The sequence below is a fragment of the Protopterus annectens genome, chromosome 5.part0, assembly GCF_019279795.1.
Source record: "Protopterus annectens isolate FY-2018-M chromosome 5.part0, PAN1.0, whole genome shotgun sequence".
In the NCBI taxonomy this organism is placed as follows: Eukaryota; Metazoa; Chordata; order Ceratodontiformes; family Protopteridae; genus Protopterus; species Protopterus annectens.
In genome coordinates this window covers 1,867,315,580-1,867,337,349 of record NC_056735.1, presented here as the reverse complement: position 1 = coordinate 1,867,337,349, position 21,770 = coordinate 1,867,315,580, and the positions used below count along the sequence as shown (strand labels likewise).

Below are 21,770 nucleotides of genomic sequence, written 5' to 3'. Positions count from 1 at the left end.
GTGGAAGACTTATGAGAAGCAATGAGAATATCACGTACTGGTAAAGAAAGATCATTCTGCCTGCCAATCAAGGGAATTGAAGTATCCAAGCCATGAGCTTTAGACTGTTCACGTTGGGATGAATCAGGTTCTGTGGATGTAAGATCAACTCAGGGGTTGGATGGAGAATCCATGGCCGATCTAGTAGGTGAGACCAAAAGAAGGGGAACCAAATCTGTCGAGGCCAATATGGTGCTATGAGGATCACCTTGCTCTTCAACCGACGGGCTTTCTTCAGAAACTGGGGAATGAGGGAAAAGGGTGGAAATGTGTAAAGAAGACCCGAGGGCCAATTGTGGACCACAGCGTCCCTGGGTGACTGTCCCGGGGGGGGGTCAGGGCAAAGTAGTTGCTGCATTTGTAGTTGGTCGGGGATGCAAAGAAGTCGCAGCAAGGATGGCCCCTGCGGTGGAAGATCTCCGTCACTATCAAGGGATTCAGGGACCACTCATGAGGTTGAAGAATGCACCTGCTGAGTCTGTCTGGTATCGCGTTGGAACTCCCGGGAATGTGCGTTGCTAGAAGAAAACGGTTGGTAGCCATCGCCCATTACCATATCCTCATGGCCTCTCGACAAAGGGAGTAAGATTTGGTTCCACCTTGCTTGTTGATGTACCAGACCAACGCCATGTTGTCTGATTGAATCGCAATTGTCCCAGATGGCAGCAGAGGATGGAATGCTTGCAATGCCAGAAGCAGCGCCCTCAGCTCTAGGACTTTTATACGCAGATGGGCCTCCAGTTATGTCCCTGACATAGCCGCCCCACTCAATCAGGGAGGCATCCGTGGTCACTGTGGCCTTGGGTTGCTGGGGGGAGAAGGGGCGAGACCATTGTGAGAGATTGTGTGTCATCCACCAATTTAAATCCTGTTTGCACCTGTGGGTTACTCGAATCATGGCTGAAAGAGGATGCTGAAAAGGATACCATTGGGTAAGCAGTAGCCATTGTAGAAGCCTCATGTGAAACCTAGCCAGGGGAACAATGGTGATGGAGGCTGCCATGGAACCAAACAGCTGTAGAACCAAGGGAGCCGTGGATTTTTCCTTTGAAAGGATTGGAATTAGTTGCTGCTTTATCCTTCGAATTCTGTGCTCTGAAATAGCAGCTCTGCAGTTTTTAGTGTCCAAGATAACCCCTATGAATTCTGTTGAGTGAGATGGGGGTGAGATTGGATTTCTGCCAGTTTATGATTATGCCTTGCCTTTGAGCAGCGAGGAGAGAGTATGCCAGGGCTTTTTCCAGTAGATGTCTGGTGGGGGCAGAAATGAGCCAGTCGTCTAGGTATGGAAACACCTGGAATCCTTGAAGTCGCAAATGAGCTGTGACAACTGCCATGCACTTTGTGAACACTATGGAGGCTGCAGAGAGTCCGAAGGGCAGTACTCTGAACTGGTAGTGACTGGCTCCCGCACGGAAGCGCAGAAATCTTCTTGATGGCCTGTCCACCTTTATGTGGTGGTACGCATCTTGAAGATCTATAAAGCACATCCAATCATCTTTTTCCAAAAGCGGGAGGACAGACTGTATTGTGACCATCCGGAATTTTTGTACTCTCACAAACTTGTTTAATACACTGAGATCCAAAATTGGTCTCCAGCCCCCAGTTTTCTTTGGCACCAAAAATAGTCTCGAGTAGAATCCGGATCCTATCTGGTCTGGAGGGACTATTTGGATGACCTTTTCTTCGCAGCTTTTCTATCTCTAGCACTGCTTCTTCCCTTTGATGGGTGGAATGTCGGGAAGATTTTTTTGAAGGGACGGGACAAAGATCAAAGGGGATATGATAACCTCTGGTTATGATCTTTTGCACCCAAGAATCGGTGGTGATGGTTAGCCAGGCAGAAGGGTACAAGGAGAAACGTCCCCCAACCACCTCCAGAGGAAAGGAATCGGGCCGCTCTTCAGGAGCGCTGTCAGGATTGACCAGGGAAAGAATCCCTGAAATCCTGGTTACGTGGACCCCCTCTGCCCCAAAAGGAGAGTCTTCCCTGTGAGTTTCCCCCTCTGCCTCTGGGGGAGAACTTTTTGATTTCTGGAGAAAGCACATTGAAGGGAAGAATAATGGACACCTACGGCAGAAAGGGTCTTACCGTCCTGTTCACATCTGGCCAGTGTGCTTTTAACTTTGGGCCCAAACAACGAGGAGGCCTCAATGGGGGCATTAAGAAAAGAAGACTTAAAGGGTTCCGTAAAGTTGCACAAGCGCATCCAAGTGTGTCGTCTCAAGACCACAGCTGAACCTGCTGCTCTAGCTGCTCCTTCTGATGCGTGAGATATCAGTCGCATAGAGGAGTTAGATACAGACTTAATGGTTAGATATCAGTCGCATAGAGGAGTTAGATATAGACTTAATGGTGGCCAGCTGAGAGGCTACTTTGTCATGGACCTCATCAGACATGGCACCAGCCAAAGTTTCAGAGAGCTCAGAGACCAGATCCCTTTGAAGCCTGGTAAAATGTGCCATATAATTCAGGGACCTGATAGCAAAGGTCGTTGAAGCAAAGGTGCGCTTCCCAATCCTGTCCAGGGCCCGGGACTCTCTGTTAGGCAGATGGACAGTCTGGCTTTCTTCTTCTGCCAGATGCTTTTTTGTTGCGGCCGCCACCACCAAAGCATCCACAGGAAGACCTTTGGACCAATGGGGATCCGAAGCAGGGGGGACAAGATCTTATCTGGCCTACGGGGAATAGCTTAGACAGTATCAGGAGCCTTCCAAGCACGCTGCATGATGAGCTTGACAAGTTCATCGGCAGATGGAGTAACCCAGGAGATAGGGGGCCAGGAGTGAAAGGCCTGCTGGAACACAGATTCCTCAGAGGTCGGATTAGAGGACTGCCAGTCACCTCTCTGTTTCAGGATTTCGAGGATACCTCAGAGGGTGACCAAGGAGATCCTTCCCTCTCATCGAAATCTGTGTCTTCATTGAGGGACTACTCTGTGGAGTCCATGTGCTTCCTCTTACACGAACTTTTCTGGTGGACCTCCTCAGCGGGAGAAGCTGGGGAAGACAACGGAAAGGGGGATTCCTAAGGGAATATGTCCTGCGGCCCTTGCACCTGGTGTCCGCTAGATGCGACTTGTGAAACCAGTGTACCAGAGGAGGGCGGAGGTATAGACAGTCCGGTATCGCCAGCAGCAGCAAAAACCTTCGCCATCAGTTGGAAGGCTGGTCCACCCAAAGAGGAGTGTATGTCTAGGACAGGGGGGCACCCCTCTCCTAAGTGGCTCAACCCTGGATAGCTGTGGAGCAGCAAGCTATGCGTTTCACAGCTGACATCCTGGGTCGTAGCAAAACTTTCCTGCCACAAAGGCAACTGCAGTTCCTTAGTGAGCTCCATAAAGGGAACCGCAGAAGGGGAAGACTGTGCTATATCCATGGACATCAAAGGCAATGAAGGAGGAGAATAAGAAGGGGTCTTTGGAGATGGGTGATCACTTCCCAAGGAAGGATAGTTCCTGAGGGGTGGCATACCTCTGGCCAAGAATGCCTGGTCCACAAGACGCAACACATCATGTTCGGAAAGGCTTCTAGTGGACCTCACGGAGACTGAGGGAGAAACAGGCCTGTCCACAAGAGGAAGACTCAGTGCCCATCTCATCTGAACGCACAGAGGACAACGTTGCCGAGAAAGACTGGGCTACTGTTGTCTGCACCGCACCGAAGAAGTCATCAGTGCCAAGGTCATTTTCTGCACCGACACACACAGAGATCGGTGCTGAAGCTGGAACCGACAAAACTGGAGTCAACAATAAAGGCCTCGGTTCCAAGGAAGGTCTCTGAGCTGACTGAACGGTCGGTGACGATACAGTGGTAATGGTCTGAACCGAGGAGCCCCTCAAAGCCGATATACAGAAGACTGCCAGAGAGGACGGAGCCAAAATCACTAATGGTGCCAAAGGTCTAGGCACTGGGGCTGACAGAGAGCTCCGGAGCCGAAATGTTAGCCTTTTTAGGTTTTGGTTGGTGAGAGTCCCCAGCCGGGGATGAAGGCAAGGATTTAGCCTTAGAAGAAACATCCATTTTCTTATGGGCTCTAGGAGGGGTTGAGACCTCCGACCCAGAAATAGCCTCTGAAAAGGGAGATTTTAGAAGTCCCTTCAGTATCAGCTTGTTTTTCCTTTCCAACAAAGTTCTATTAGAAAAATTCTCACAAATAGTACAGGGTGGTTCAACAGATAAATGGGAAGCTCCCAAACAATAAACACTCAAAGAGTGTGCATCAGAAGTAGGCAGTTTGTGTCCACAATCAGAACACCGCTTAAACCCCGGACTACCTTTTTTATCGGCCACGAGGCAAATTAATTAATAGAAAAATACCAACAATGGTACAAGAAAGTACCCGAAGGTATGAAAGAGAAAAAGGGAAAAGAGAGAATACCTCTCGGTAAAAGTAGTGACGAAAAAAACAGAAAAACCTGAGGAAATTATGAATGTTAGATGCGATAGGGTAAGAGACAATAAAATATGAACTCTTCTGACAGAAAAGTAATTTGTAAAGCAATTAAACAACAATGGACTGTACTTAGCTCAAGAGAAGTAACTTGACATGACCAGATGGCAAGGCGGCAAACGAAATCTGAGGTAACAGGGAGAGTAGGATTGTGGGTAAGAGTTTAGCTCGAGAGTTTGAAGCTGACGCGTAAGGAATGAACGAGGATTAACAATATCAGATTCCCTTTTCACTATGACACTAAATGACACCGGGCTTGACCTTTTAAAATTATTTATTAGTAAACAAACAAATAAGAGTAATACACAGATTAATGCTTTATGCACCCTACTACATTTAGTACTAAACAATGTATGTATGTATAGAAAAGAATATTTTTTACAGAAATGTGGAGAAGCCATGGGTACTCCCAATAGCCAATATATGTGCAAACATGGTTGACCATGTGGGAAAGAATATGTTGGAGTATGCATCCATCTTTCATGTTCTCCAACATTTCTAAAAGTCATATGCTGAGGCATGCTAGGTTAAATACAAATTATGTCATACTGAGTGAACTAGAATGTTATTAGTGAGTTTCAAGTCAGATTATGATAATGACTTGTTCAATAAACAGAAATACTAAGTATTTGAAACTCCTGGTGATCTATATAAACCTATTTTTTCTGAATCAAACATACATCTTCGTCCATATGTAGTAGAATCTTCCTTAGTACAGGGGGAGGGGTTGTAATATAAATCAAGGTAATATGAGTAATAACAACAAAAATCTAAATATGAATGCTAACTATAGACATATTACAAATACAAAAAAAACTTAGATATACCCTCACTTACAATCATGTTTGAGAACATTATTAAACATTGGTATATTCTAGATAGTTTATTTACTTCCAATATGAATAAGGTTTGGATCGTAAACCTAATTTTAGTTATAGGAGAGCACAGAATTTGAAACAGAAGATAGGCTCTGAAGAATAGAGTATGTACAAGTATGGCAGATCCAATACAGAAAAGATGATATGTATCCTATGTACTAATTGCATTTTTGTTAAATATATTTACTTGGAGAAGACCTTTATATGCCCTTTCAGTTAAGGACCTATACGGACTGTAATATAAGAAATCTAATATATTAAGCCATATGTCAAGCATGTGATGCCTACTACATAGACAAAACAAAAAGAAAATTGAAGGAGCAAATTGGTGAGCATCTCTCAGATATCAGGAGAAAGGTAGGAACTAACTCTCTATGTGAACATGTACTGGATAGAGGTAAGGAGTACACCTTCAAATTTACTGTCCTTCAAGTAATTTTTGAACGCATTAGGAGTGTCAATTGTGTGATGAAAACAGAGAATGCAGAATACAGATGGATTAGTCAACTTTGTGCTGGCAAACTTCCTGGTTTAAATGAATCTGTAAGTATATATACATATATGGGTCTATATGATTCATCGAAAGTACAACTACCCGAATCTCACATCAGTGAAAATAATGAAACTTGGATCACCGACAAGTAAACAAATGGTAAGTAACCACTTGGCCACCATGGTGAAAGTACACTTTTGTACCTACCATAAATGTAGATGTTCGCGTGTATACCCTGCTGCAGTCATCACACTTGGGTTATCCTGCCGTCAGGCGGTCCCGCAGTCGGCCCGAATTCCAAAGTCTTGGTCCTGCGTCGGTTGCTGTCGCTTCTTCCCTGATGTCAGTGCGCCAGGGGTATACGAGAGGCATCCAACGCCATTTTATTCAGTTTTTCTTGCCCCAGATGTCAGGTGCCCCCCCCACCAAATGGTGATCAGTAGATAGTACCAATAATAAAAAGAGTAGCATAAACAAAATATCCCTCCAGCTATAAGCAAATACACCACAAAGGTTGTAACAGATATTAAGGCAAAGAAAGGTTTTAGAGAGGGAATGGAGGGAGGCAGGGTATACACTCGAACATCTACATTTATGGTAGGTACAAAACTGTACTATGTTCATCGTGTTACCCTGCTGCAGTCATCACACTTGGGTAGAATCCCAAAGCTAAGGATGGGAGGTGGAGTCAAACAGGGTTAGAGGAGGCTAGAAGGCCCTGCAAAACTGCAGTGGCGAAGCCAGCTCTAGTCTTAGAGTAAAGTGGTAAGTGGTAATGTTTGATGAAGGTGGGTACTGAACTCCAAGTTGCAGCTTCCAGAATATCCTTGGTTGGCACCCCCCTGAGGAAGGATGTAGATGTAGATGCTGCCCTGGTAGAGTGGGGCCTAATGCTAGCAGGAACTGGTTTTCCATGGTGGGTGTAGCAAAAACGTATGCAATGTCCTATCCATTTGGAAATAGCCTTTCCTTGTGATGCTGTAGCATAGGATACAAAAAGCTGGTCAGATTTTCTGAAAATAAGAAGTTATGTACCTACCATAACGTTCCATGTTAGTTGTCTTCTCTCGCCTTCTTTCTTGCTTGATGGGTTGGGAGATCATCCCTCTCTGCTCCTCGCACTTGCTTTAGCTCGAGAACTCCTTTTACCAGCTCGAGGCAGCCCCATATCCCATGATGCAAGGCAGTAAATACCCAGATCTTTTTTGTTGACAAGGGGCACAACACCAAGCATAAAATACTTCCCAAAAGAAGAAACTTACAGATGGAAAAAGGACCAGGTCTGAATGGTCTTTAGCATAATAGTTTTTTATACAAGGTCTGGTCCAGGCCAGGGAAGGAGGGAGGTGCAGAAGAAGAAGGCGAGAAGACAACTAACATGGAGCGTTATGGTAGGTACATAACTTCTTAATGTTAAGTTGTCAATCTCTTCATTCTTGCTTGATGGGACGGCGTCCTAGCACCTCTATCCTGGGTGGCTCAATGGAACAAACTCTTGAGGACTGTAGAGCCAAAACTGGCTCTGTCCCTGGAGGCCAAGTCCAATTTGTAATGGGAAACAAAAGTGTGAGGAGTGGCCCAAGTGGCAGCTGCACAAATAGTGTCCAAAGGCAGTCTAGCTTGAAAGGCTGTAGAAGTAGCTAAACTCCTAGTTGAATGTGCTTTAGGTTTTGAGCACAGCTGTTTTCCCCTGATCGTATAAATTTCAGTGATGACGAAGAAAGCCATCTGGACAAAGTCACTTTAGAAACAGGAAGGCCTTTTTATTATCCATAGGAAACAAAAAGTTGATCAGATTTTCTAAATTTTTTGTTCTGTCCAAATAATATCTAAGCTGACGGTGGGCGTCAAGATAATGTAGCTTTTGTTCAGCTCTATCTGAATAGTTAGGAAAAAATACAGGAGATCAATGGATTGATTCAGATTGTTTTGCGACCTTAGGTAAAAGGATGGATTAGTTCTCAAAGATACTCTGTCTTTGTGAAAATCAAATAGGGGAACTGAAAGAGCATGAAGTTCAGACACCCTCCTGGCAGATGTAATAGCCACTAGGAATAACGTTTTCCAAGAAAGATATTTTAGGGAACAAGAAACAGCTGGCTCGGGGGAAGAATCAAGGATGTCAGCACTAAATTTAGATCCCACTGAGGAGGAGGATTCCTGATTGGAGGCTTTAGTAGGAAAATTCCTTTCAAAAAGGCCCTGCAGAGCCTATGGGACATAATATTATGATCTGCTATCCCGACATGAAAATTAGAAATAGCAGCCAACTGAACTCTGACTGTGGAAGAAGAGGAGGCTGCATGAAAATCTCTGCTAAGAAGTCCAGAACTGCCTGAACAGGGGCAGTAAAGGATCAATATTTTGGGCCTTAGCCCAATAAGAAACGTTCCATTTGCTTGTGTAAATCCTCCTGGTAGAGGATTTTAGTGAACTACTATGATATCTCTAACTGGGTTAGAGATCAAAGGAAGCCTGGCTAAGGAAGGAAGTGGAGCAACCATGCTGTGAGGTTGAGAGAAGGGATTGACCGTGCAGCTGACGGAATCAGTAGATCTGGCACTGGGTCCAGATGCCACGGCTGCACCAAAGGTGATGATGGAGGAACGGAACCAAACTTGAGGCCAGTAAGGGCAATGAGAATCAATTTGGCTCTCAAAGCGGTAGCTTTCTGGATCACCTGAGGGATCAGAGGAAATGGAGGGAAGGCATAAAGAAGTCCCTGGGGCCAATCCTGGGTCAGAGCGTCTCTGGGGATGGCCTGATAGAGGGAAGAGGGTGAAGAAGTCTGGACATTTGCTGTTTTGGGAGTAGCAAAAGATCGCAACATGGACCCCATTCCAGAAAAATCTATTCCGCTATGGATTGCTTTAGAGACCACTCGTGAGGCATGAGAATAGCTCTGCTCAATCTGTCCGCTAATGTTGGTTTTCCCAGGGATATGCGTTGCTACCAGAAACTGATGAGAGGAGATCGCCCATTGCCAAAGTCTGAGCTTCTCGACACAAGGGGTAGGACTTGGTTCCGCCCTGTTTGTTGATATACCAAACTACAGACATGTTGTCTGTGGACTGCAATTGTCCCTACGGGAAGAAAGTCGTTGAGGGCTTGCAACGTTAAAAGCACTGCTCTCATCTCCAGGACATTTATGTGCAGATGGTACTCGAACGGTTGCCACGTCCCATGAACCACCCTGCCCTGATACTGCCACCCGCACCCGATCAGGGAGGCATCCGTGGTGACAGTGGCTATCGGGGACGGAGAAGCACCTGCCTTGGTGAACCTGAGGCGATGTGATCCACCAAGCAAGATGTTCTTTGCATGTTTGTGTCACCAGAATCTGGTGACGCATTGGGAGTTGCTGGTATGACCATCGTGAACAGCATCCACTGAAGGAGGCGCATGTAGAATCGAGCCAGGGGAAGAAGAGTAATGGCCGCAGCCATGAGACCTAATACCTTTAGAACCATTCTGGCCTGTGCTTTCTTGCTGGCCAGAATGATCCTGACATGAGTCTGAATGTCTGAAACTCTTTGTTCTGTAAGGGTAGCTGACATCGAACAGTGTTTAAGTTTGCGCCTATGAAGGTAATAGACTGGCAGGCGATAAGGATGACTTTCGAAGTTGACTGAGATGCCCAAATGAGAACAAAGGTCTATTGTGTAATCCCTGGCTTGTATAAGCTGATGCCTGGTGGTGGCTGACAGGAGCCAGTCGTCGAGACGGAAACACCTGGAATCCTTGGCGTCTCAGGTGAGCTGTGACCACTGCCATGCATTTGGTGAACACTCTGGGGGCTGTAGTGAGACCAAAGGGCAGGGCTCCGAACTGCAAATGACTGGACCCCAGCCGGAAGCGGAGTAACCTCCTGAGCGTCTGTGAATTTTGATGTGATAGTACGCATTCTGAAGATCTATTGAGCACATCCAGTTGTCCTTCTGTAAGAAGGGCAGAATTGACTGAAGAGTGACCATGAATCTTGTCTTCCTGACAGACTTGTTGAGTCTGCTGAGATCCAATATTGGTCTCCAGTCTCCCGTCTTTTGGGGACCAAAAAGAACCTTGAGTAGATTCATGGTCGCTCTGAATGGCTGAATCTACTGGCTCTTTTTGCAGTAGTTTGATTTCTAACTCTGCAATGTCCCTTAGACTACATCTGGAAGGGAACTTGAGGGGGACTTATGAAGGAATTATACCCTTGGATATGATCGACTGTACCCATCTGTCTTGAGTGAGGGAATGCCAGGCTTCTGGGTACATAATCTTCCCGACTGCCTCCAAGGAGGGACAGGCGGCAACACCTCAGGGATGGGGCTTATCAGAGAGGCTCCCTGTTTCCCTGGTTCTTGGACCCCTCTGCCTCTAGGTTGTTGTTACCCTCTGCCTCTAGGGACTGACCACGTGAACGGCGTGACTCCTTGGGATTTACGGAACCACATCTTCCCACCCTTCTGTCCTTTGGGATAAGGCCTAGAAGGTGGAAAAACGGACTCCAACAGCAGAAAGAGTCTTGCCGTCCTGCTCACACCTGGTCAAGGTCTCCTTCACCTGAGGGCCAAACAAAGCTGACCCATCAAAGGGAGAATTTGTGAAGGATGCCTTAAGGGATCAAAAAAATCACATAGCGCATCAGGCTTGGGCGTCTAAAAGCCACACCTGTGCGCTCTACTCCATCCGCAGCATAAGATATTAGCCGCATGGAGGTTAGGTGAAAGCAATGGGTTCCTAGTTGGCGAAGCAATCTTTCTTTTCCCTTGCCCTGCTAGGATCCTGAACTACTTCTCCCAGCTCCTTCCAGATATCTCTCTGAGTCTGGGTGAGTGAAGATAAGAAGATAACAGCGAGCAAAATAGCAGCGAGGAAAAAAAAAATCAGCTGCCGCCGTACATATCCATGGTCCTAGAGTCTTATTAGGAGGATGGACGGGCACGAAGGATCTCAAGTTCCTTTTTGGTGGCGCAGAGCCACCACCATGGCATCAGCAGGGACACCCTTGGTTAGGAATTGTTTGTCACTAGGGGGACTGGCTCTTACAGAGTCAGGAGCTGTCACGTAAAAGAATTAGAAAGCCTCCTAGGGACTGGCTCTGCAGAGTCAGGAGCTGTCGCCTTTGGGTGCAATAACCTTGGAGACACCCAGGAGGTGGAGGCCTCTAGGTATACTGACTCATCCTCAGAGGGATTGTTGGTGGGCCAGTTTCCCTCTGTTTGAGAAGTTCTAGGATGTCTGAAAAGGAGACATCCTCAGAGGATCTAGGGATCCTCTGACTCATCAAAGTCAGTATCCAAGTGACAGGGGGAGTCTACATGCTTCCTCTTACAAGTCCTCTTCCTAGGAGGATCTCCCGAAACATCAGGAGAATCCTCGAAGAGGGGAAATTCCCAATGGGGAAACCTGAGGCGGAGGATCTCTGGGTCCTGTAGCAAGAGAAGTGGCAGAGATGTCAACAGGTACCATAGAGGGAGGAGCTGGGACGGAACAGACTGCTGACTGATATCAGTGGCCAGTACACTCTTCATCACCGAATGCTCCCCTCCCAGGCAGGTCCGAGAAGAGCTAGGAACTCCAGGAACCACCGAAAAGGAAGTCTCCGAGGCAGATGTCGGAGCCGAGCTCACCAAGGCCGAGGCTCCAAGGGGAAGAGCTCGGACAAGGGTCCGATGCCACTCACCTCGGAGGAGACCATGGAAGCCGAACACGAATCCCTCTAAGGAAGAGGAGATAAGAGTAGGGGCTGAAGGAACAGAAGGGGTATCCGCCCTCCAGCCATTAGTGTAACCATGCCCGAAGACTCCAACTCAAGCTCTGGGGTAGAGTTGAAGGAGGAACTGTAACGGGTGTGGACCAACAGCTGAGGCGGACTGGACTGTGTTGTAGCATTTTAGCCAGTACAGTACTTGTGACTTGACCACTCCACTCTCCTCTCTAGGTCTGATGACAACCTGATGACCCTTGAAGATCGGCTCCGATGGCGCGTTCCGATAGAAGAGCGAAAGCGGGCCGAAAGTATCTCAAGGAAGGGAGACCTCGACCTCTTCCTGGAATGGGCCATCGGAGCCGATACTACTGATCCTGTCGGCACCGACGCTCCAGCCGCGGAGCCGATCGAGCTGACACCGATGCCTGCGCCACATGGGTGTCGGCCGACATCGAAGTGGTCAAAACAGATTCACCGATAGCCATCGGCGGCGAAAGCTTGTGGGATCCAGAATCGGCTCCAGAGTCGGAGCCGAGGCCGCAGGCTTAGAAACAGAAGCCTGGGCCTTGGCAGTTTTAGTTGATTTTGTGGAGACAAGACCCTGAGAATCAAGTCTCTCCTGCAGGACTCTCTGGCTGAAGGGTGACAAATAGCACAGGAGTCCTGCAGGTGAAGAGGGCCCAAACAATACAGGCAAGAAGTGTGACCGTTTGTCAGAGACATCTTCTGACAGAGTGAGTCACTCTTAAAACCTGAAACCCTCTCCTTAGACATGGTCCCTAAACACAACACACACAGACACACCAGTCAAAATTAAATTAAACAAAATACCAAGAGGTATTTTATAAAAACACCAACACACACACCCTAACAGGGGGGGGGGATGGGATAGGGAAAATAACAAAAATTAAAAGAGACAGGGATTTCTGTCAGAAAAAGGGTAGAATTAAATTTAAACTATCACAAAATTAGTTTTAAACTAAAAGGGGGCTTGAAATATCACAATGTGAACTACTTACCAGGAGCTGGTAAAGAGAAGACTTCGAGATCTGGGTATTTACTGCCTTGCATCATGGGATATGGGGCTGCCTCGAGCTGGTAAAGGAGTTCTCGAGCTAGGCTCCGAACCCATCAAGCAAGAATGAAGGCGAGATTGACAACTTAACATCCTTAGTTTTATCCAAGTAGTAACATAGCTGCCTGTGAATGTCCAAGGAATGCAGGAGTCTTTCTCCTTTGTTCTGTGGATTTGGAAAGAAGGTGGGTAAATGGATGGTTTGATTTAGAGACACACTGGATACTACCTTAGGCATAAAGGAGCGGATAGTTCGTAGAGAAACTCTGTCTTGATTAAAAATGAGGAAAGGCTCTACTGCCATTAGTGTCTGAAGCTCTGAAACTCTTTTAGCTGAAGTAATTGCTAGCAGCAGGGCAGTCTTCCATGATATAAACTTTAAGTCAGCTGAGAAAGCTGGCTCAAAAGGAGGTAGCGTAAGTTTTTCCAGAACAAAGTTGAGGTCCCAAGTAGGTGTTGGTGCTCTCCTGGGAGGCCTAATGTTTTGGCCCCTCTGAGAAACTGCCTTAGGAGTGGATGTGAAAATAAGGGAGGATCCGTGTTGTAGTGAGCAGAAATAGTTGAGGCGTGGATTTTAATAGATGAAAAAGAAAGCCCTTTGTATAACATCTCAGTTAAATATTGCAGAATCTGAGGTATGTCAGGCTGAAGGGTATTTTGGCCTTTAGCTTGGTTCCAGGCGTAAATTCCATTTGTCTGAGTAGGCTTTCCTGGTGCTGGGCCTCCTGGCCTCCAGAATAACATCCATAACAGCTTGTGAGAGAGGAGCTGGCTGGCTGGTTGCTTAGGTGATTTGACATGCAGCCAAATTTAAGGTTTTGAGCTGGCTGTGTAGAATCTGATTGTCTTGCTGTGTGCGCAGATGGGTAATTTGTGGTAGAATCCATGGCGGGCCCTGGGCCATATTCCTTAATAGTGGGTACCAGTGCTGGCAGGCCAGTCTGGGGCAAGGAGTATCATTCGGGGTCTCTCCATCCTGACTTTCAGCAGCCCCTTTGTGAGAAGGGGTAATGGAGGAAAGGCATATACTGTCAGCATTTTCCAAATGAATGAGAGTGCGTCCACTTTCCAAGCTTGACGGTGAAAAGTCCTTGTGCAAAAGTTTGTTAGCTGATAGTTTTGAGGGCTTGCAAACAGGTCTATGTCTGGGAGCCCCCATTTTTGAGTTATCATTGCAAATACTTGTGGATCCAGTTTCCACTCGTGGGGATCCATGATGTTTCTGCTTAGGTCGTCTGCCAATATGTTCTTTTTTCCTGGCAGGAATTGAGCTTGTAATTGAACTTGGTAAGCCAGTGCTGTGTTCCACAAGGTCACTGCTTGCCTACATAGAGGGTAGGAGTGTGTACCCCCTTGTTTGTTTATGTACCACATTACTGTGGTGTTGTCTGTCCTTATGATAAGCTGTCCTGGATGTAAGAGGTCCTTGAAGGCTGTCAGAGCATTTTGTACAGCTAGCATTTCTTTTTGATTGATGTGCAGATTCCTTTGATCTGCAGTCCATATGCCTTCAACGCCATGTGTGCCCCCCAGGCATAGTCCGATGCATCTGTTGTCATCGTTTGCCTGGCTGGGGGTAGGGTGAAAGGCTGACCCTTATTGAGGTGACATGCCTGTGACCACCATAGAAACTCCTGTTGAAGGCAGGGAATGAGAGGTATCATTGTTTCCAAGCTGTGGCTGTGTTGAGTCCATACGCTTTTTAGGTACCATTGTAATTTCCTCATATGCAGTTTTGCAAATGGTATTAGTAGTATGCAAGATGCCATGAAGCCCAAGGCCTGCAGAATTTTTCTTGCAGGGAGTTGGGTCTTTGTTGCTATTGTTCTGAAGTATTGAGTTAATTGTAGTTGTTTGTCTGGCGTCAGATAAGCCATCTGGGCCCATTGTATTCAAGCTGGCACCCAGGAATATCATATTTTGTGAGGGCACTAATTTTGATTTATTTTCATTTACTGTGTACCCTAGGCAACTTAGAAGATGTTTTACAAAAGCCAGGTGTTGTAAGAGAATGTCCTTGCTTTCTGCTTGGATGAGGCAGTCGTCCAGGTATGGGTACATTTGAATTCCTCTTTGTCTGCAGTATGCAATTACTGGTTCCAGGCATTTTGTGAAGACCCTGGGTGCACTAGATAAGCCAAAGGGCAGTGCAGAGAATTGGTAATGGGTTGAACCTGCAATGAAACGGAGGTATCTTCTGCAATTTTGTCTGATAGGCACATGCAGGTATGCCTCCTTGAGGTCCAACGTTACTAGCCAAGCTTTCTTGCCAAACATGGGAAGAAGCTGCTGTAGTGTTAGCATCTCGAATTTGGGTACTTGCAAGAAGGTGTTTAAAACTGAAAGGTCCACAATGGGTCTCCAAGCATTGTCCTTTCTGGGGACTAGAAAGAGCCTTGAGTAAAATCTTTGGCCTTGCTCCTGTGTAGGTACCAGTTGAATGGCTCTCATGTCCACGAGAGCTGTAATTTGTTTTTGTGCCTCTGCCCATTGATTTTGTGGCAGGTTTGGCATTCCTTTTATCCTTGGCAAGGTGTGGAAATGGAATCTGTATCCTTGTGAGATAATGTGTAGGACCCATTTGTTCTTTGTGACGATGCGCCAGTTGTCTGCAAAAAGTGCTAATTTTCCTCCCAAGGGAGCTGCCAAGAGAGTTTTGCTTGGCAGTTTGAGGTTTAAGTCATTATGTTTGCCTTCTAGTAGTTTGGGACCTGTCTTCTCCTCCCTTCTGTGTTGCAGTGCCCCATTGGCGAGGTTTGTAAGGGATTTGTGCTTGTCCTCTGCCCTTTGGGCGTCTGTATTTACCTCTCTGTGGTCTGTCAGAAGCTGGAAAGGACCAATTTTTTTGTTGGCCAATTTCTGCTGAAGCGTGGGGGCTGTACCTGTAAGAAATCTTTGACCGTCTGCATAGACTTTGCCTTATCCTTCATTTTCTTTAAAACCTCCTCTGATTTAACCCCAAATAAGACATCCTGCTGTAAGGGTGCATCTAGTAACTTTGCTTTAACATGATCAGGCAGAGATTGTTCCTTTAACCAAGCATGCCTACGTATAACAGACCCAGTAACAGCTGCTCTAGAGGAAGCTTCCAAGGCATCAAAACTACATTGTAAAATATGTTTGCCCACCTGTCAGCTGCATGCAACAGATCCTGCATTTCCTTGAATTCAGACTGTTGAGGGTGCGTGCCCATCTTTTGTTTTATTTGAGACATTAGGAATTGCTGGTATTTAAGCATGTGAAACTGACAATTTAGTGCTCTCATAGCTAGAGTAGCTGAGGTGTAAACCTTCTTCCCCCACCTATCTAGTGCTCTGGAGTCCCTTTCAGAGGGTACAGGATTTTTAGCCATAGAATCCTTAGCCCCTTTGGGACCCTGGGAGATTGTCTCTGGATCAGCAACAAGGCTTGTGTATAGGAATTTGTGAGAGTCAGGCACTCTATAGTATCTATCTGGTTTGGCTGGAGCAGGAATCAGAGAATCTAGATTTAGACTAGATTCTAAGAAAACATCATCCCAATGTCTAAAACTGGGGGGATAGCAAGTGGTCTGTGCTGGGGGAGTAAAAGAAACTCTCGGAGCCTTTTCTTTGAGTCGGAGTAGTCCTGACCTTCCCAGTGGAAATGTTCCCTCATGGTATGTAAGGTTTCCCCAAGGGAATAATCTTCAGGGGGAGAAGCTGAGGGAATTGAGTCTTCAGCATCAGAATCTTCATAAGGGAGAAAGGAGTAATCCTGTTCCTCAGAGGAGCCTGAGGAAACAGACACTTGATCAGAGGAGGCATAATCCTCCTCTTGTCTAGGACTTTTGTCGGGGGGGGGTTGGGAACCCCTGATCAAAGAAATCAAATCTTCAACCATTTTAAGCATCCGTTTCTTAGGCATAGGGCCTTGACCTGGAGACTGAAGTGTAGGCTTTTTTGGTTTTAGAGGAGTCTTAAGCTTAGCATAAGATTTTATGGTGAGAGTAGTCGGTCTGAAGACACCTTCAGAAAACGAAGGTGTTTCTACAGCACCAGCTTCTCCTACTGCAATGTCGTCGGTAGGGCCTAAAGAAAATGGCTGCGTCAGCCTAGAACTCTCTGCTGGGGGATCCAAAGCGGTCTGGGGATCCAATTCAGCGGTAGCCAGGGGCTGCGTAGGCGCCTCACTGAAAACTGGAGAACCGGCAACCGGCCCAGCCGAGGCCTTGGAGTCTGGCTTGGATCTAGGCTGCCTGTCTTTATCTTTGCGTTTTTTATGCACGCCGGTAGTCGGTTGCTCCGACGGCATAGTGTAATTAAATTTTCTACCGAAGTAGTGTTGTGCGAAATCAAAGCGTCGCTTTATAGTTCGCTTATTGAACCTAGCACAAAACCGACAACCAGTGACGTCGTGGTCTGGGCCTAGGCAAGGTATACAAAAAGAATGAAAGTCCTTATGAGGTATTTGCTTCCCACAAGAAATGCAATTGTTAACTTTTTCTGACATCGGACTGAGGCAAGAAAAGGTTCCCCAACGGGGTACTTAGCTTTAAAGACTTCGGACTGAAACTCTATTTGAAAATTTCAGGTGTAGGTCGACCGGCACTTGCGAACTGCTTCTGCTTCGGGCACCGCGCGGCAAGAAAGACTGAAGAAAATGGCGTCGGATGCCTCTCATATACCCCTGGCACACTGACATCAGGAAAGAAGCGACAGCAACCGACGCCGGACCAAGACTTTGGAATTTGGACCGACTGCGGGACCGCCTGACGGCAGGATAACCCAAGTGTGATGACTGCAGCAGGGTAACACGATGAACATATTTGTCCTTTTCTCTAATGTAGTGCAATCTTGTAGTTGTTATATTTGGTTAAGGGGAGTGAGGGGGTGAAGCCCCCCACTTGGATGGGTTTGAATGTGTTCAGATTAGTTTTGTACTGGTAGTCAACTGGTTACTTACTATTCGTTTACTTGTCAGTGATCCGGGTTTCATTATTTTAGTCTTTTGTAGAAGTGAGGTCACTGATGTGCGATTCGGGTAAGTATATTTTCGATGAATCACAGTAGATCCATATAAATATATACATATACATACATACACACACACACTTTCGCATATATTTCTGCACGTTGCCTGAATTCAATTTAAGTTCTTAACTCTTTAACCTATGCACTCAATTCAGCTGTTATTTATAGGAAATAACTGTTATCTTACAGCAAGTATTTGGCTTAAGCAAGCACTACTCCTTTAAATTCATACAAAATATTTATGTAATGAATAATGTAATTACAATACCTGACTGTCTTAAACCTTTTATAAGTTCGTCTTTGGTTTATGGATGTCTGACCTGAAGAAGGATTTTCACAAAATTGTTTTTTTGTAGCTCATCATTAAAGTATATTTTTCTGCCAGTGCTCTGTTTTATCATTACTCACAACTTTTGCCCAGAAGCTATAGTTATTTTTGCTAGATCTTTGTACTTGCCACAATATTTATTCCTCTTTCACATTTCTTTGCTTCTTATCCGATCCTTCTCCTTATATTCTTTTGTTTTTTTGGCACATTCAGTTGTCTGATTTTTGTCCACTTCTGATTTGATTTACATTCACACTTGACAGTGAAATGCTTGTGCTAAGCATGCATAACTGATGGCTCTAATTCTCAGAAATTGCAACAAATGATTTTGGTGTTTTAGTGGTGGTGCTGCGGTAGCGTTGTCGCCTCACAGTAAGATGCTGTCCGGTTCGATTCTCAGCTAGACCGTCTTCTGCGTGGAGACATGCGTGAATGGGCATACCTTCGTTGAAGGTTGTGCGTCAGGGCTGGTAACTCGGCACGTAAAAATCAACTACCAATCATTAGCGGACCGAAGTTCCTCTGTGGCGACCCCTAACCGGGAAAAGCTGAAAGACACAACAACAACTTTCATCATATCAACAGTGTTTAACATCTCATTACATGGCATAATGTATATGCAGAGGCCGTGAATTAGTAAGTTAACCTGTCAGTGATGCTATATAACCAACAAAATACTTCATATCTTTAAAGCAATGACAGGGTGCAAAATACCTGCAATAAAGTTTAATGGTATCCGCCGTGGTGACAATGCTCTTGGATGCTTCTTACAAACTTCTTCATAAATCTGAAGTCTTTTCTCTAAAGTGCCTGCAACCGGTAAGTGAAACAAAGACCATACATGTTAGTAGCTGTTACCCTTCCCCACAACGGGAAAAATAAAATATATATTTCTGAGAAGCATACAGTCTGATTATGAAAGAACTAAGATGGCTAGTATGTATAGGGAAAATGATGACGTAGTCACTTCTCATTACATATCCATCGCAATAACATTTTAACAATTCCATCTTAAAACAAAGGTATGTGTAATGTCTCAAATGTCCTGAGTTTTGCAGCGTGCTCAAATTTTTGAATCATACTTTTGGTCTGTTCCGCATAAATTTTGTGTTTTTCTGTCAATGGTTGGGAATTGATGTCACTAAATAAAGACAGCCATTTCAAGTTTCAGACTTCATATCCTTCAGAAAATGCACACTACCACACAGCCCATTATTCTAGCAACTTCCTAAGTTTTAAGAGCAATAATTAAAATCTGTCCCTCATTTTGGATTTCTGTTCCCACATTACTTTTTTTTCTTCATCCAGATGTCTTGTGTTAAGTTCTGTGAATGGGCAGCAGGACATAGGATAAGATTAAGAGTCAGCCTGCACACCTAAGTTCAAGCTCCTCAATCTCTCCTTGCACAATTTATGATTCTTAGTAAGTCAGATACACTCAACTCTTTGATCAAGCCTAAGAAAGAAGCAATGGTTGCCTACTGGACTGTAACTGGTTGAAATAGCAGAAGCCTAGCTCACTAACGGTTCCCAAACTTTTCTTAAAAAAAACATATCCACAAACAACTTTAATCAAAGTAATAAGTATGCTGACAGTCAAAGGTGCATTGATCCAAGACACTATTCTCCAGATTGGACATGTGCATACATCAAAATAAAAACAAACATACCATAATACACATGTTAAGATTGGAAAACAGACTGCTGACTTTGAAGAGCTGAGGGATAAAGCCCTGAATGTGACCCTGACGAGCTGAGATAAAGTATCAAACTGAGCAATGTACTAGTCAAGTCCACTGCTATAGTGACACTTGGTACAGGCTGGGTTTTAAATCATGCAGCAAAATGGGCTGGTAGGCTGCATACTTTTACTACGGCTTTCATTAAAATGTGTTTAGAAGCATGTGCATGATCTATGACACAGCAGCAGCAGGTTTTTGTTTAGGAGGTGAACCAGCCAACTCATCAAGGGAGATCAGGGTAGAGGTACCAATAGAAAACCCATAATAGTGGCCTGGAAGACATCTTCTCCATGACTGGCTCATCTTCATGGTGGGAAATCAAGCAGCTGAGGCTTTGATAGTCAGTAAAAGAAAAAAAACAAGATATGACTCACATGGCAGTACTTTACTCAAATGGACAACACAATTGACAAAATAAACAAAAATCATCTGCCCTTGCACTCCCAGTCACATAATTAAACTTATGTAATAATGCAATATAGAATAATCAAAAAACAGTAGTTTGCAAGCAAATACACCATAAAAGAATACCCCAATCAGATTGTATGAGAAGGTGTTTGTCATAAGGCCTGTCCCAAGAGGGGATGGAGGGAGGGAAACCTGGACTGCAGCTGCATTAGCACTCGAACATCTACATTTATGGTAGGTACAAAACTGTACTATGTTCATCGTGCATAGAGCTGCAGTCATAACAGATGGGTAGAATCCCAAAGCTAAAAAGGGGTGGCAGGCACTAAGTGGAACTAGGAGGAGCAAGGATGCTCTGCAAGACTGCTGTGGCAAAGCCCGCTCTAGATTTAGAGTAAAGTGGAAGGTGATGGTGCTTGGAGAAAGTGTGCACAGAACTCCAACTGGCTGCTTCCAAAATGTCCTTGGTAGGAACCCCCCCCCCCGAGGAAAGCTGCAGAGGTAGCTGTGGCCCTTGTGGAGTGGGATCTGATGCTTGAAGGCACAGTTTTTCCATGAAATGAGTAACAAAAGCGTATGCAGTGGGCTATCCATTTTGAGATTGTCTGTTTGGAGATAGCCTTTCCTTGAGCACCCGTAGCATAGGACACAAAGAGTTGCTCGGATTTTCTGAATGGCTTTGTCCTGTCCAAATAATAACAAAGTTGTCTGTGAATGTCCAAGGAATGTAGTAGTCTTTCCCCTTTGTTTTGTGGGTTAGGGTAAGGTAGGTAAGTGGATAGTCTGATTCAAGGCTACACTGGATACTACCTTTGGCATAAAGGAAGGGTTGGTTCGTAAGGAAACTCTGTCCTGATGGAAAATGATGAAAGGTTGCACAGCCATGAGGGCCTGTAGTTCTGAAACCCTGCGTGCTGAGGTGATAGCCGGAAGGAAGGCTGTTTTCCATGACAAATATTGCAGTTCTGTTGAAGCAGCTGGCTCAAATGGAGGCAGGGTCAGTTTTTCCAAAATGAAGTTGAGGTCCCAAGCAGGTACTGGTGGTTTCCTTGGGGGTTTTATATTCTTTGCCCCTCTGAGGAACTGTCTTAAGAGAAGATGAGAGAATAAAGGAGGATCTGTGTTGTATTGTGCAGAAATGGCTGAAGCATGGATCTTGATGGAGGAGAAGGAAAGTCCACTGTTTAACATCTCGGCTAGGTACTGTAACATTTGAGGTAAATTTATTACCCAGGGATTCTGGCCCTTTTCCTGATTCCAGGCACAAAACCGTTTCCATTTGGCGGAGTAGGCTTTTCTAGTAGAAGGTCTTCTGGCCTCCAAGATGACATCCTGCACCTCCTTGGAGAGGAGGGTCTGTTGGGAAATCAAGGGATTCTCCATGCGGCTAGATTGAGGGTTTTCAGCTGACTGTGAAGAGTTTTGAAGTTGTGCTGGGACAACAGAAGAGGCACTAGAGGCAGGATCCATGGAGGGGAATGCGTCAGACTCTTCAGGAGTGGATACCAGTGTTGTCTTGGCCAGTCTGGAGCAATGAGAATCATGTTTGGCCTCTCTGTTCTGGCTTTTAATAGAACTTTGGGCAGCAGAGGAAGAGGTGGAAAGGCATGGACTGTCACTGTTGTCCAATTGAAAGAAAGTGCGTCCACTTTCCAGGCCTGTGGA

The 21,770-nt window shown here is 45.5% G+C and overlaps 1 protein-coding gene across 1 annotated transcript in view; it reads right to left on the bottom strand.

Moving 5' to 3' along the window:
* The window catches only part of NAA16 (N-alpha-acetyltransferase 16, NatA auxiliary subunit), a 2,694,704-nt gene that overhangs the window by 1,817,158 nt on the left and 855,776 nt on the right, over positions 1-21,770 (bottom strand). Inside the window, exon 8 of the mRNA XM_044071699.1 lies at positions 18,670-18,765. Within this exon, the coding sequence (XP_043927634.1) occupies positions 18,670-18,765 (96 nt within the window). The remainder of the gene's footprint in view (positions 1-18,669; positions 18,766-21,770) is intronic.